The sequence below is a fragment of the Cyclopterus lumpus genome, chromosome 9, assembly GCF_009769545.1.
Source record: "Cyclopterus lumpus isolate fCycLum1 chromosome 9, fCycLum1.pri, whole genome shotgun sequence".
Lineage (NCBI taxonomy): Eukaryota > Metazoa > Chordata > Actinopteri > Perciformes > Cyclopteridae > Cyclopterus > Cyclopterus lumpus.
In genome coordinates, this window is record NC_046974.1 from 8,489,357 (window position 1) to 8,500,891 (window position 11,535).

The 11,535-nt window shown below is 40.7% G+C and overlaps 1 protein-coding gene across 2 annotated transcripts; it reads right to left on the bottom strand.

Moving 5' to 3' along the window:
- Positions 1-631: 631 nt before the first annotated feature.
- arhgap25 (Rho GTPase activating protein 25) lies at positions 632-11,422 on the bottom strand. 2 transcript variants are annotated; one of them, XM_034540801.1, is made up of 11 exons: positions 11,047-11,422; positions 8,063-8,265; positions 6,756-6,843; positions 6,008-6,121; positions 5,179-5,383; positions 3,870-4,002; positions 3,667-3,740; positions 3,314-3,435; positions 2,863-3,017; positions 1,917-2,464; positions 632-1,325 (listed from the first exon to the last, which is right to left on the bottom strand). In XM_034540801.1, exons 1-11 carry the CDS (start codon positions 11,108-11,110, stop codon positions 1,124-1,126), a joined length of 1,908 nt encoding a protein of 635 aa, XP_034396692.1. In that variant the 5' UTR covers positions 11,111-11,422; the 3' UTR covers positions 632-1,123. The 2 variants fall into 2 exon arrangements, with proteins under 2 accessions (XP_034396692.1, XP_034396691.1); XM_034540800.1 differs by lacking the exon at positions 11,047-11,422 and having other exon boundaries at positions 8,063-8,418.
- Between the last annotated feature and the right edge of the window lie 113 nt (positions 11,423-11,535).

Sequence of the window (11,535 nt, forward strand, 5' to 3'; positions counted from 1 at the left end):
TGCCTAAAACATAAGCAGCAGACAAAGCGATGATAGCATTTCTAAATATTTATTAGTGTAGCTTTAATGAAACTAATTGTATTCTCTGAGTTGAATTATTTAGTGATATCTGGTTGTTTGCCATGATGGCAGCGCGTTGTTCAGTCGGTGTGTTGGACCAGACTGAAATATTCAATAACTATCACATGGACTGCCATGACAGTCATGGCTTTCATTGTGTTTTAAAGTATTTGGTGTTTTATTATTTGTACTTATTCTATTACAATTATTTTATTTTTGATCATTGTAAATTATTTGATTGTATTCATATTTTACTACTTTAAACATCCCATGTTTTGTCAATGGCTTGTAACCCTCTTTGCAGTGCATTTGTTTGAAAGGTGCTACAAGAATAACATTTGATTGAATGATATCCAATAATTTAATTTAAGACCAAATGCCTGCCAAACTGCTGGTGTTCCCATCTGCACTTTGTGTTTAGTGCTACTCTGCAAATATGTTATGAAATGTTCACAGGAGTTTTTCCTGAACCAATGTGAGGTCCCGGGACAGAAGATGTCGTATTTGTACAGATTGTAAATAAATTGATTTTGGGCTATGCTAAATAAATTGAATTGAATTGAAAAATTGGTAAATATATAAGATGGTTTTATATACATCAAAAAAATCATTTAAATGTGTGCTGTTTTATTCATTTGCCACTGAAAGGAAACATCAAATAATGATCTAGTCAATCCACATATGGCAAAGTATTTGTTCTGTTCCACCATTAACATGAATTCAGTCCAGTTGACCTCGGATCGAAGGATTCAGTCTCAGCTGACGTTGCCCCATGGACACATCAGATCAAGGCAGTTCATCGTAGGGAGGGGCACATGTTTGTTATTATTGTCTGAATAGTGATATTAAAACCTATTAAGATCTCTTCTTAACAGACTTTCCAGGCACAAATAAAATTAGCCAATAGTTGATCTTGAGGACCAAACAGAGCTCAAATGTAAACAATCTAATGAACACCCACTGAAGGACAACAGTATTATTCCACAGCAAGTTCATGTAAAATCAGCTCTGTTGAGGTTAATGGAGTGATACGTCTAAATACTAGTGAGTCTGAAAATTACTGTTAAGTTGAAGCTTGTGTCTTTTTGGTGTGGAATTTCTGAATGTCTTTTTGCAGCTCCTCGTTGCGTCTCTGGGCTTCGTCTCGGCTGCACTCGGCATTTCTCAGGCAGATCTCCAGAGCGGCCATGTGGCGGCGATCTGCCACCAGGGCAGACTGGAGCTCTGCCACTGTGGCCTTCAGCTCCTCGTTCTCCTTCTGCAGACTGCGAGAGACAGTGAGAGACACAGCGGGATCAGACAACTCTGTCTATACTGGAAACTATCCAAGTCAAATAATCAAAAAAACATAGGAATCCAGTCCAAAAAGATGTCTGTCACTGCCTTTTATTGAGTTCTCAAACTTAATTTACTTCAGATTAAATCTTGCCTGTGTAGCGAAATTACAACAGCTGTTTTACATTTTCTCGATTCCAGTCCAGTGATCTGCTTTGGTCTCATTTCTACAATATTCCCCATACAAGAAATAGTGCACTTGGAACAAACACATTTTCTTTTTTAGGTGCCAAGAGCCCTCAAGAAAAAAATAATATAATATAATATAATTGAAACTTGTGTGGTTCCCTTCAATCTTGGTGTTTGAATTGAAGTACTTTGAAGGATTCTCCTCTTTGAGTGTTAAATAAATCCTTTTGCAATTACAAAATCCATGGTGTGATTTTTTCATCACACCATGACAACATTAAACTGTTTCCATGATGATATTACAGTAACATTAGTGTGTACCACATGTAAGGGTTGTAGAGGGTCTGGCCTGGTGTGCAGCCAGTTGGTCGTGATTCCCCAGATGAACTCACCTGTCTACAAGCTGCCGGCTGTCTTTCTTCTGCTCAGACCGGCTGTTGACCTGCTGGTCTGGACCCGTCAGGTTCCCCACACTCTTTTGAGGAAGCAGCACCCAGGCAGGCCGGGCCCCGCCGTCAGGTTTTTGGGACACAGCAGTTGAAGAACCCGTGTTGTCACTTCCTCTTCGGGCTGTTAATAACTTATCCTCTCCCTCCTTGTTGCTCAGCTGTGGGAACAATGAACCTGAACTTCGGAGGTCCAGGATCTTAAAAATGTCCTCTGACAATGTCCCGCTCTTCTCCTCCACGCCCTCGTGAATGTGACTCCACCGGTTGAGCGCGTCGGCCTTGGCTGCCATCCCGGTGAGCGGGCAGTTGAAGGTGGGAAGGGTCTGAGTGCGTTTGCGGGGACTTCCCGTCCAGTCGTCTGTGGAAGTGGAGCGAGGCTCCTGAAGCATGTTTTGGGGGCTGCAGTTTTCTGTCCCTGGACCTGGACCTGGACCTGGACTGTCAATGTCCTCCTCCTCTTCTGGAGACTCAGACAGCGATGCATCACCCATCTGAGACACACACATCACTCAAAATAAATTGCCGATATAAATCTTGTTTTCGAGTCGGAGGGAAGAAATGGAGGAAGAAATAAACTTCAGTTGAAGAGCAACCAGGAACTGAATCGAAGTAGCTTTAACAATATGAACAGCACAGACGTAACTCTTTTATGGTCTTATAGACTGAATATGATTTATAATATAATATATTTACAAACTTGGCAACTTTATCACAAATGTAATTGTTTGTGATCCGTAGATTAGATCAACTAATTGACACATTTGATTTCACGTTGGATGTCCATGACATCATTATATATTCTGTGTTATTTGTCCTGTGTTTAACATGCTCCTAAAAACGGGACATTACAAATATCCCAGAGGCTTAATGTGTGGTCCAGTGCTCGTACCTCTGCAGTCTCCCAGCCCACGAAGCTTCGGGGAGTGTTCTTCTTACGTTCAGCCTTTTTTGAGGGAGGGGAGGGAAGGACGTCTTTAGAGAGAGCAAACAGAGTCTCATGCTGTCTGATCATCACTGTCATCAGCTTCTGGATCTGAGGAGTCGCTGCGAAGAAAAACAAACACAAACGTGAAGAGATTAGCATCAAAAAGTCTCTTCAGGCTCTCATGCAAATTCTCAATTATTTTTCTAAAACATACTTGAGTAGAATTTCTTCTTGTTCATATTTTGCTATTATACAGTTCAGATACATAGACACAGATATACTGTAGGCCATGGCAGGAGCCATTTGTTTTGTAAAAGCGATATTTAATAAGGCTGTTTTAAGGCTGTCATCCACATCATTTCAACATGGATCTGAACACAGTTTAATTCAGGACACATCAGCAGCGCGTTCTTACCCTTCATCACAGTTATGGGGTCTTCTAACTGAGGTTTGAGCAGGTTGATCCCCATCACTGTAGCCAAGTTCTCCACATTCATTTTATTCACCTTGGAGTGCAGCTGCACCTCAAACAAAAACCTGCAAAGCAGAAAGACGCGATGAGCATTGTTAACGGATACAAGTCGGTATATGTTGGAGGATGGAAACTGATCTCAGAACAGCATGTTTTCAACCAGAAGAACCTAAGATCTGGTAGATGAACAGTCAAGGACATGTCACTGAACACATACATGTCCTCCCTAACCACAAAGGCGTCATGTTTTTCTATTGGAATATCCCATAATGCTTTGTGCCCCAGCTTCTACTCACCGGCAAACATAACTGAGAAGGTTGTAGTTGACTCTGGGGAGAAGAGCAATTTGTTTCTCCAACTTTTCCCAACCCTAAGAGGGCACATGAGCGAGAAGTTGAAGGACACACTCAAAATACCACAGGACCTCTCCTGCGTGCGCATACATACACAATGTACAGTGTGCATACACATGTTGTAGCCTTCTGTCAGATAGGCGCACCTGTGTGCTGGTGGAGTCCAGCAGGGTGGTGCAGTCCAGGAAGTCTTGGTACTGAGTCCACGGCACCACAGGCTCAGGAAGCTCCCGGAGGTACAGCTTGAGCAGGGACGCCACCGTGTGGACATCAGTGTCACTGAGGCGCGTATGACAACATCCGATTATAGTAAAACTGACATTCAGATCTCAAAGGGACAGTTCACCTTAAATGGAACCTGCTCACATAGAGGTGCCGTTTGCTTGGTTACATCCTGTTAATTACATTTTTGACCTGGCTTAAAGGAATAGTTCACGCCAAAACTTAAATATACATAATTTCCCTCTTACTCGCAGAACTATTTATCAATCTAGATTGTTTTTTGTTTTGAGTTACTGAATGATGGCGATATTGGCTAAATGTTTCCTTCTCTTCAATATCAAGGAACTATGACACTCCTGTTGTGCTCAAAGCGTCAGTTTTATGTCTGAACTATTTTCTTTCCACACAAACTACATGAAACTGCCCACAACAAGGTCTGCGGATTATCCGGGTCATGTAACCGGAAAAGAGACCCTGCTGTTGAGTTTATCAAATGTTTTGTTTTTCTTGGCTTTTTAAATTGATAAATATGTTGCTGTTTATTATTGTGTAGTTTGTATTTGATGATTTTTTTTCCATCTTGACTACATTAACAAAATAGCATTTACATGGGGTTGGAGCATAAACAAGGTCTTCACAAAGTCCTCTAGGACTTAGTTGTTCTTGGACATGTTGGGCCTCTGGGTCTAGTGTGTATTAAGATGGTGCAGCAGGATTGGATTCATTTTTGTGGTTTGCCAAGTAAAACTTGTGTTTATTATTTTATTTGCGGCCATGAAGCATGTCATCGTAGCCCTGGCTGCTCCCTGAATCTGCTCACACTAGAGTACAGACAAACAAGGTCGGTCAAATGGATGTTTTAATCAACTGAGCTTGTGATGTTGGGTAACAGGTTTCCTCTTGTGTACCGGCTAGAACAGGATGTGGTATTGCCTTCAGCTCTGAACAGACAGAAATCCATCCCACGCTCTTCGTCACTCTTATCTCTCCTTGCTTTCTCAGAAAGAAAAAAAAGCTTGTGCTGATTGATTGACGTACGAATTATTTGCCCTGTTAAGCTTATTTGAAATGTGTGACTGATGCTTTACCACACTGATGCAAAATCAAAAATGTTTTGGACTCAGTTCATGTTAGAGGCTTCCAATAAACACTATTAAGAATAAAGTAATGAAAGCATTTCCATTAAATGGTTCACATGGCTCCAGTATACAGAGGGGAACATGAGTTCCTTACCTGGGGAAGGAGGGTCTCTCTCCGGCATCAAAAGCGTCTCTGAACTGTTTGACAGCGTTGTCCTGACCCGGGAGACGGAAGATGCCCTCTTCATCCAGGCCATGCTCTTTGATGAACTCCACACACTTCTGCACCAGGATTGGCACCATGTGAGGCCCAAACCGTTGCTCATATGTCACTGTGTCCATGAGACCCTTTCCAAACACTGCAGACAGACAGAGAAGTAAGTCATGACATATTGGGCCAGTAATGTGCATACAGTATAATCTGAAAACATTTAGCACAATCAAATGAATACGGTTATCACTTTTTACGTGGTTTTTACAGTAACTGTAGGTTATTTATTTACTTTCAAATGACATTTTGAGAAATTGCTTATTCACTTGCTGAGAGTTGGAGCAACGGTAAGTAGCGGCTAAGCTTACAGTAGCTTAGCATAAAGACTGGAGAAAGCTAGCCCGGCTCTGTCAAAGGTAACAAGAAACCCCAACCAGCACAAACTATTTATCTATCTGAGTGTCCTGACTTCCTTATTTTTGTATCCACATCTATATAAAATGCTTAGAAATGCTGAGTCAGATTTATATGTATATATACAGTAAATATATATATAATTTTTTTGGGACAGAGCCAGGCTAGCTTACCCATTTCCAGTCTTGCTAAGCTAAACTTGCTGATTCAGTGTATAGACATGAGAGTGGTATCAATATTCACATCTAACCATCAGCAAGAAAGTGAATAAATGCACTCCCAAAATATTCAACTATTTCTCGAGTTGCAGTGTCATATGTAATCTTAGTTTCCATAACAATACAAGATTTTACTGAACCTCCACTTGTTGGTACTCCAATGACTCTGCGCAGAGTGCGGACCCACTCCTCCATGTCACTCTGGGAGTTTGCCATGAACACATATGGACATCGCTCTCTGTCTTTAGTTGTGCCTGTGAAATGATGGGTATTGTTGGAAAAATCTCTCTTTAGTAGGACAGTCAGAACACGGGAAATATATATATATATATATATATATATATATATATATATATATATATATATATATATATATATATATATATGAATAATTCCAGTGAAGATTGAAGATTGAGATTGCTATCAGTTTGTGGTAGTTTCTGACTTTCCACTACACATCACATGTAACTACTGACTCATACAGAGATACTACAAAGGGACATGTGACCTGATTGGAAAAAAAAAGTTTTTAGTAGCACACAGGAAAAGCAAAGGATTTTTTTCTTTCTGGAAGACCAAAAAAAAGTAATTGCGACATTACTCCAATATATGTTTAGTATTATCACGTAGATAATAGTTGTTTGCTGTTGTATTGTGCACTATTAATATAAGACACATTCACATAACGTGTTTTATAATAGTGGTATATTCTGTCTTATTTCAAGAAATCTTACCATGCTAATTTTCCTGCCATTAGCACATTTGTTTTCATATTACAAGGAAAAACACATTGCATTCATTGTTTGTTTGATTCTGTTTGTTTTAAGAGTCCTTTTTTCGAATGTAAAGTCAGTTTTGCTTCCTTTTAAGGGTTGATTACATGCTTACGTGGTATGATCTCAAAGAGGTACTTCCCGGGGTCATCTGAGTTTGGAGGGAGGTCATTAACTTTACTGAACCGCAGCTGGATGACTCCCTGCACACCAAAAAACAGGAGCACAAACACAAAGAGAAAAAAGCATGTTAGTGTCATGTCCAAACTAGAAGTCAAGAACCAACCACTGATATGTATACTAATGTTTACATTCATTCATAGACCGCCATAAGCTATCCTAATATTAACTGCTTTTCTCTGCAGGTAAGGATTTATTGTGGCAACATTGTATCTAAAGGGCTTTTGCAGATGTACAACACACCGAAACATCTGTTATCGTTTCACAAGGGTCAACTCATGTTCTACGAGTTGACTGTTTACATTACAGCATATACAGTACAGGTCAGCATGTTCCCCAGTTCATCATACATGCAGCCCACTTACTCTAGCTCCACCCACTGTCCCACAACTTTATGTATGTTTCTTTGCACAATTAAACAAAGCAGCTGACACATAACCATAAAAGAACAGAAGTTGTAACGGTGAGTTTTTTTTTTTAATAAATAAACACTATCAGCCAACACAAGTCATATAATCAACAAAAAAAACACTGCATTGTTGAAGGTTTGTCCACACTTTGCATGGCTTGTAAGGAGCCAATGAACATCTTGTGTTTGTCCCACACCCACAGATCTACAGCATCATCACACAGACTGTGGGGTCTTGGTTGGATGGTTGTTCAACAGCGTGAACCAGTGGATTAGATAACGGTGTAAAAAAGAAGGCTTTCAGTGTCAGCTGGCCTCTCTTTCGAGGCTTCAAGCACCATTTGTTTTGTTTACAGGAAGTGTGCAAAGTTAGCCACACAGCTAGACTGTTTGTGGTCTTGATTGAAAAATATATAAACGACACATTTCATATGAACCTATGAATTAATCCAACAACATACACAACGTTTAATACTGGAAAAAATGCCAATTTAAGATAACTAGATGTTATAAGATAATATATCATGCTGGTTTGCTTTTATTATTTTACATTACTGGATGTAAAAGAAGTAGAACATGTAATAGAGGTATAAACAATATTTTGATGACAGTCCTTTCCTCCCATATGAGTTACTGCATGTGCCAAATGAAAGAAGTTATTGTGTCATTTTAATGTTGATATGCATTGTGTGTATGAATTGCTTTGGAAATATTGTGTGCATGTGTGTTATGCCAACAAATGACAAGAAGAGGACAACAAATGACATCATAATTCAGATAATAGTATTAATGTAATGTACGAGGGAAAATCAACTAAATTCCCTTGGCCTCACCTGGACAGTGGTCTCCTTGTCATCTTTGTGGTAGGTCAGAGTGCTCCCTCTCAGCACAAAGTAACGCTGCTGCCAGTTCTTGACTAAAGACCGCTGTTGTTTCTTGAGCCAGCCGGCCTTCAGGGGCCTCTCCATGGATTTGGGGGAGCGCGGTGAGCCCGGGCCGGGGCCTCCCTCTCCAGGTAGCACACTCCTGGATCGCGCTGCCAAACACCACAAGAAAGCTGTTGGTAAAAGAGTCGTGGACAACAAAATACGCCGACTCACTGTGTCACAGCCGGAGCTGTGAAATATTACCAAAACATCAGCACTACTGAGCTGGAGGAGATCACTTCCTCTTTTTGATATGACCATGCATCGGCCTATCAGGTTTGAGAGACCTGCTCACTCTAGTTTATTTCTGTTCCCCGCAGTTTCAGGCCGAGAGGAAACTGAACTGACCATGTTTCCTGTGAAAGGTGCACCAATGCAGCAGTGATTGTTCTACTTAACTAACACAGTGGTTCGCAAGAGTCCGGCCATCAAACATGAGCTGTAAAGATAAGACATTAAGTTGTGTATTGACTATACTGAAACTGGCAAAGAAATCTTGTTTTTTTTAAGAATGTCACACTTGACTGATACCGGTCACTCTTGAGTTGTGTGACTGAGAGAGGCCACGAGGTGATGGTTTAATGGAGTGATGAATGAACAGAGGCCGATGTCTACGTGGCCCAGAGAAGACAGAGTCAGACGGAGACGCACTGAGTAACACGCAGGACTGTGGACTGCAGAGATAGCTGGATTGCGATTGAGCCCACATGCTCAGTTGTTCGTATTCACCGTGTCTTGTTAAGCAAGATGACAGCGGAGAAGAGAAGAAGCAGGGCGGCACTGGGGTAAACAGGAAGCTGCCACATCAGTGCTGGATGGCCGGCGACACTTTAAAGGGCTCCACCTAGAGTTTTGAAAGTCCTTTGGTCTAATTTTAATCGCATCACGCTTCCTTGATTTGGGGAAAGTTAAAGTGCTGTTGAGGATCCCTGAGCCCACACACAGAGCCGATGTCACACCACACCCACAGCTGACAAACACACGGCTGCTTTAAACTGGACCACAAAGTGTCCAGTGCCCACTATCATTAATGCGATACTTTTAGAAAGATATTCAGCGTTTTCTACTGTGGGGAGACATTTGTCATGTCATCAGGCTTCATGGTTAAATATTCACCTGGAGAAATATAAAATTGGGTGTACAGGCCTACATTTCCATGATCATGCACAATAATTAATTGATAATAGGATCAAGATTTGTATGTACAGATCATGATCTGGCAGCAGTCAGAGATGACAGAATGAATATTCAACAGACATTTTGATTGAAATTTGACATTTTAAGAAACATATGCATTTGCTGAGCGTTAAGAAGACCAACACAACTGTCATGTCTGTCTGTTAGCTGGTTAGTTTAGCTTAGCAGAACGACTGGAAACGGGGAACAGCTATAGCCTCTGTCTGAAGGTAACACAATCCACCTGTCTATCTGTTTTGAGTCTTTATGTTAAGCTTCAAATCTAGTGCACATGCACGAGAGTGGGAGCAATCAATCTACTCATCTAACTCTCGACAATAAAGCAAATAAGCCTATTTCCCAAAATGTCAAACTATCCCTTTAATCCTGAGTGAAAGAGCAGATGAGCAGATTCAACTGAAAAAAACTGAGCTCTTGCATCAGTTTCCTGTTGAAAACATGCTTCACTCTAGTTCATGGGTATAGAATGAGTCACGGTCATGGTCCATAAAACATCTCAAGGTAAAAGAATCATGTAGGGGTCACTAGCATTTATTCTTTCAAACGAAAGGAAGAGCATGACAATAGAAGCGGCTGATATTTAGTCAACATGAAGCAGATCAAATACATGTGCAGATACTTCCTTCCACAGTACTGAACAAACAGTACCGCTGATCGTGCAAATGAGTGCACGCTGTGAAAAATAGCAGAGCATTTATCTTATCACATGCTTGTGTGCAATTCTCTTTCATTTGAATGTTGCAACTGTTGTGCCACCCGAGCCTGAGACACACAAAGCATGTTACTGCCCCGATTCCGCCCTCTGCAAACTCTAAGCACTGCATTAGTCAGTCTAGACGGCTGTACAGTCACTTTAAAATACTGCACATAGTTTTCCATGCAGTTGTTCAACGACTTATTGCAATATTGGTACCTTAAGAGGACTGAAAGGGGAGCACCACCAACATTAAGATTCCCATTGTTATTTCCACGGTCTAGTAAAGTTCAATCAGTATTTGGTCAAATGAGCTACTCTCTCTCAAAGGCAGAAAACAGAGAAGGGCTGTGATGAAGTACAACGAGCTGCTCCACAGACCATTAATGTTTTCTTTTGTGTCTATAACATCGTTCCCAATGCATTGTCTATGGAGAAGCACCAGACTTTACAGGTCCACAAGTTGTTCCTGTTTACTAATATTTGTGGACCGTCATTGGTCAAAGAAATAACATGCATGGATTTTGAGAAGGGCTGTACTTCCCTTTTAAGAAAGGCACTTTAAAGTGTTAATTGTCAAGCCATGTTTTAATATAGTAAAATAATATATTAGTATTCATTCTGTACTGGATTACAGTGTAAACAGAAATGCTGCAATAACACACTGGTTAGCATCACCACATAGCAAGCAACCACCAACATGCTCCAAAACCCAGACAATTCAAACAAAGTACAGATTATGTCACTTAATCAATATCAATATGATGGTATCTCAATTATGTTACAATGAATTTATCTGCAAAAAATAGTAATATTCTTAATAAGAAGAAACAAAACATTTTAAAAGTGTATTGGCACGCAGGTGAATATTTTCTTTTTTTAATCTGTCGACATAAATTGATAGTTAAAGGAGCAGTTAAATGTCCAAACTGTAAAATGCCCACTATGAGTGGAAGTGCAGCATCCACTCTGCTCGCAGTGAGCGAAGCCATCGTCTTACCTATGCGAGCTGTCTCAGCCTTGAAGGTGCTGAAGTCCCAGTTGCGAGGTAGTTTCAGAGACATTGTCCTCAACTCATACCAGAAGTCAGTGTCGGATTTCACACATACAGCCCACCGGAGCACATACACACACAAATTGATACACACTCAAACAAACTGGAGATATCGAAGATCACACTTCCTACTTCCTGTGTGTTGATCTGTCTTCTTCTGTTCTTTTTTTTTTTTTTTTTTTTTTTTTCAGCCCTTCTAAACGCGTCCTCTCATGTTGCCTTTACTTCCATGTTCATACTTGTGCTGATAGAGATCTGCATAAATGGCTTGCAGGCTGATTCACCAAAGGGTGCTTCATGTAACAATAGTGGGGACTTTTCAAATGACTGGCGTTCACTGGTGTCACACAAAAAGAAACCACAAGTGTGTTTTAAAGGAAATGGTTGTCACTCCTTCAGTGTCGCTTCACAGCTCAGGCTGCCACGCGACTGCAG

Coding starts and splice junctions, on each gene's coding strand:
- arhgap25 (XM_034540800.1), bottom strand. CDS start 8,416: ATGGTCATATCAAAAAGAGGAAGTGATCTCCTCCAGCTCAGTAGTGCT. Junction 6,844..8,062: donor ACAAGGAGACCACTGTCCAG/GTGAGGCCAAGG, acceptor TTTGGTGTGCAG/GGAGTCATCCAGCTGCGGTT. Junction 6,122..6,755: donor CCTCTTTGAGATCATACCAC/GTAAGCATGTAA, acceptor ATCATTTCACAG/GCACAACTAAAGACAGAGAG.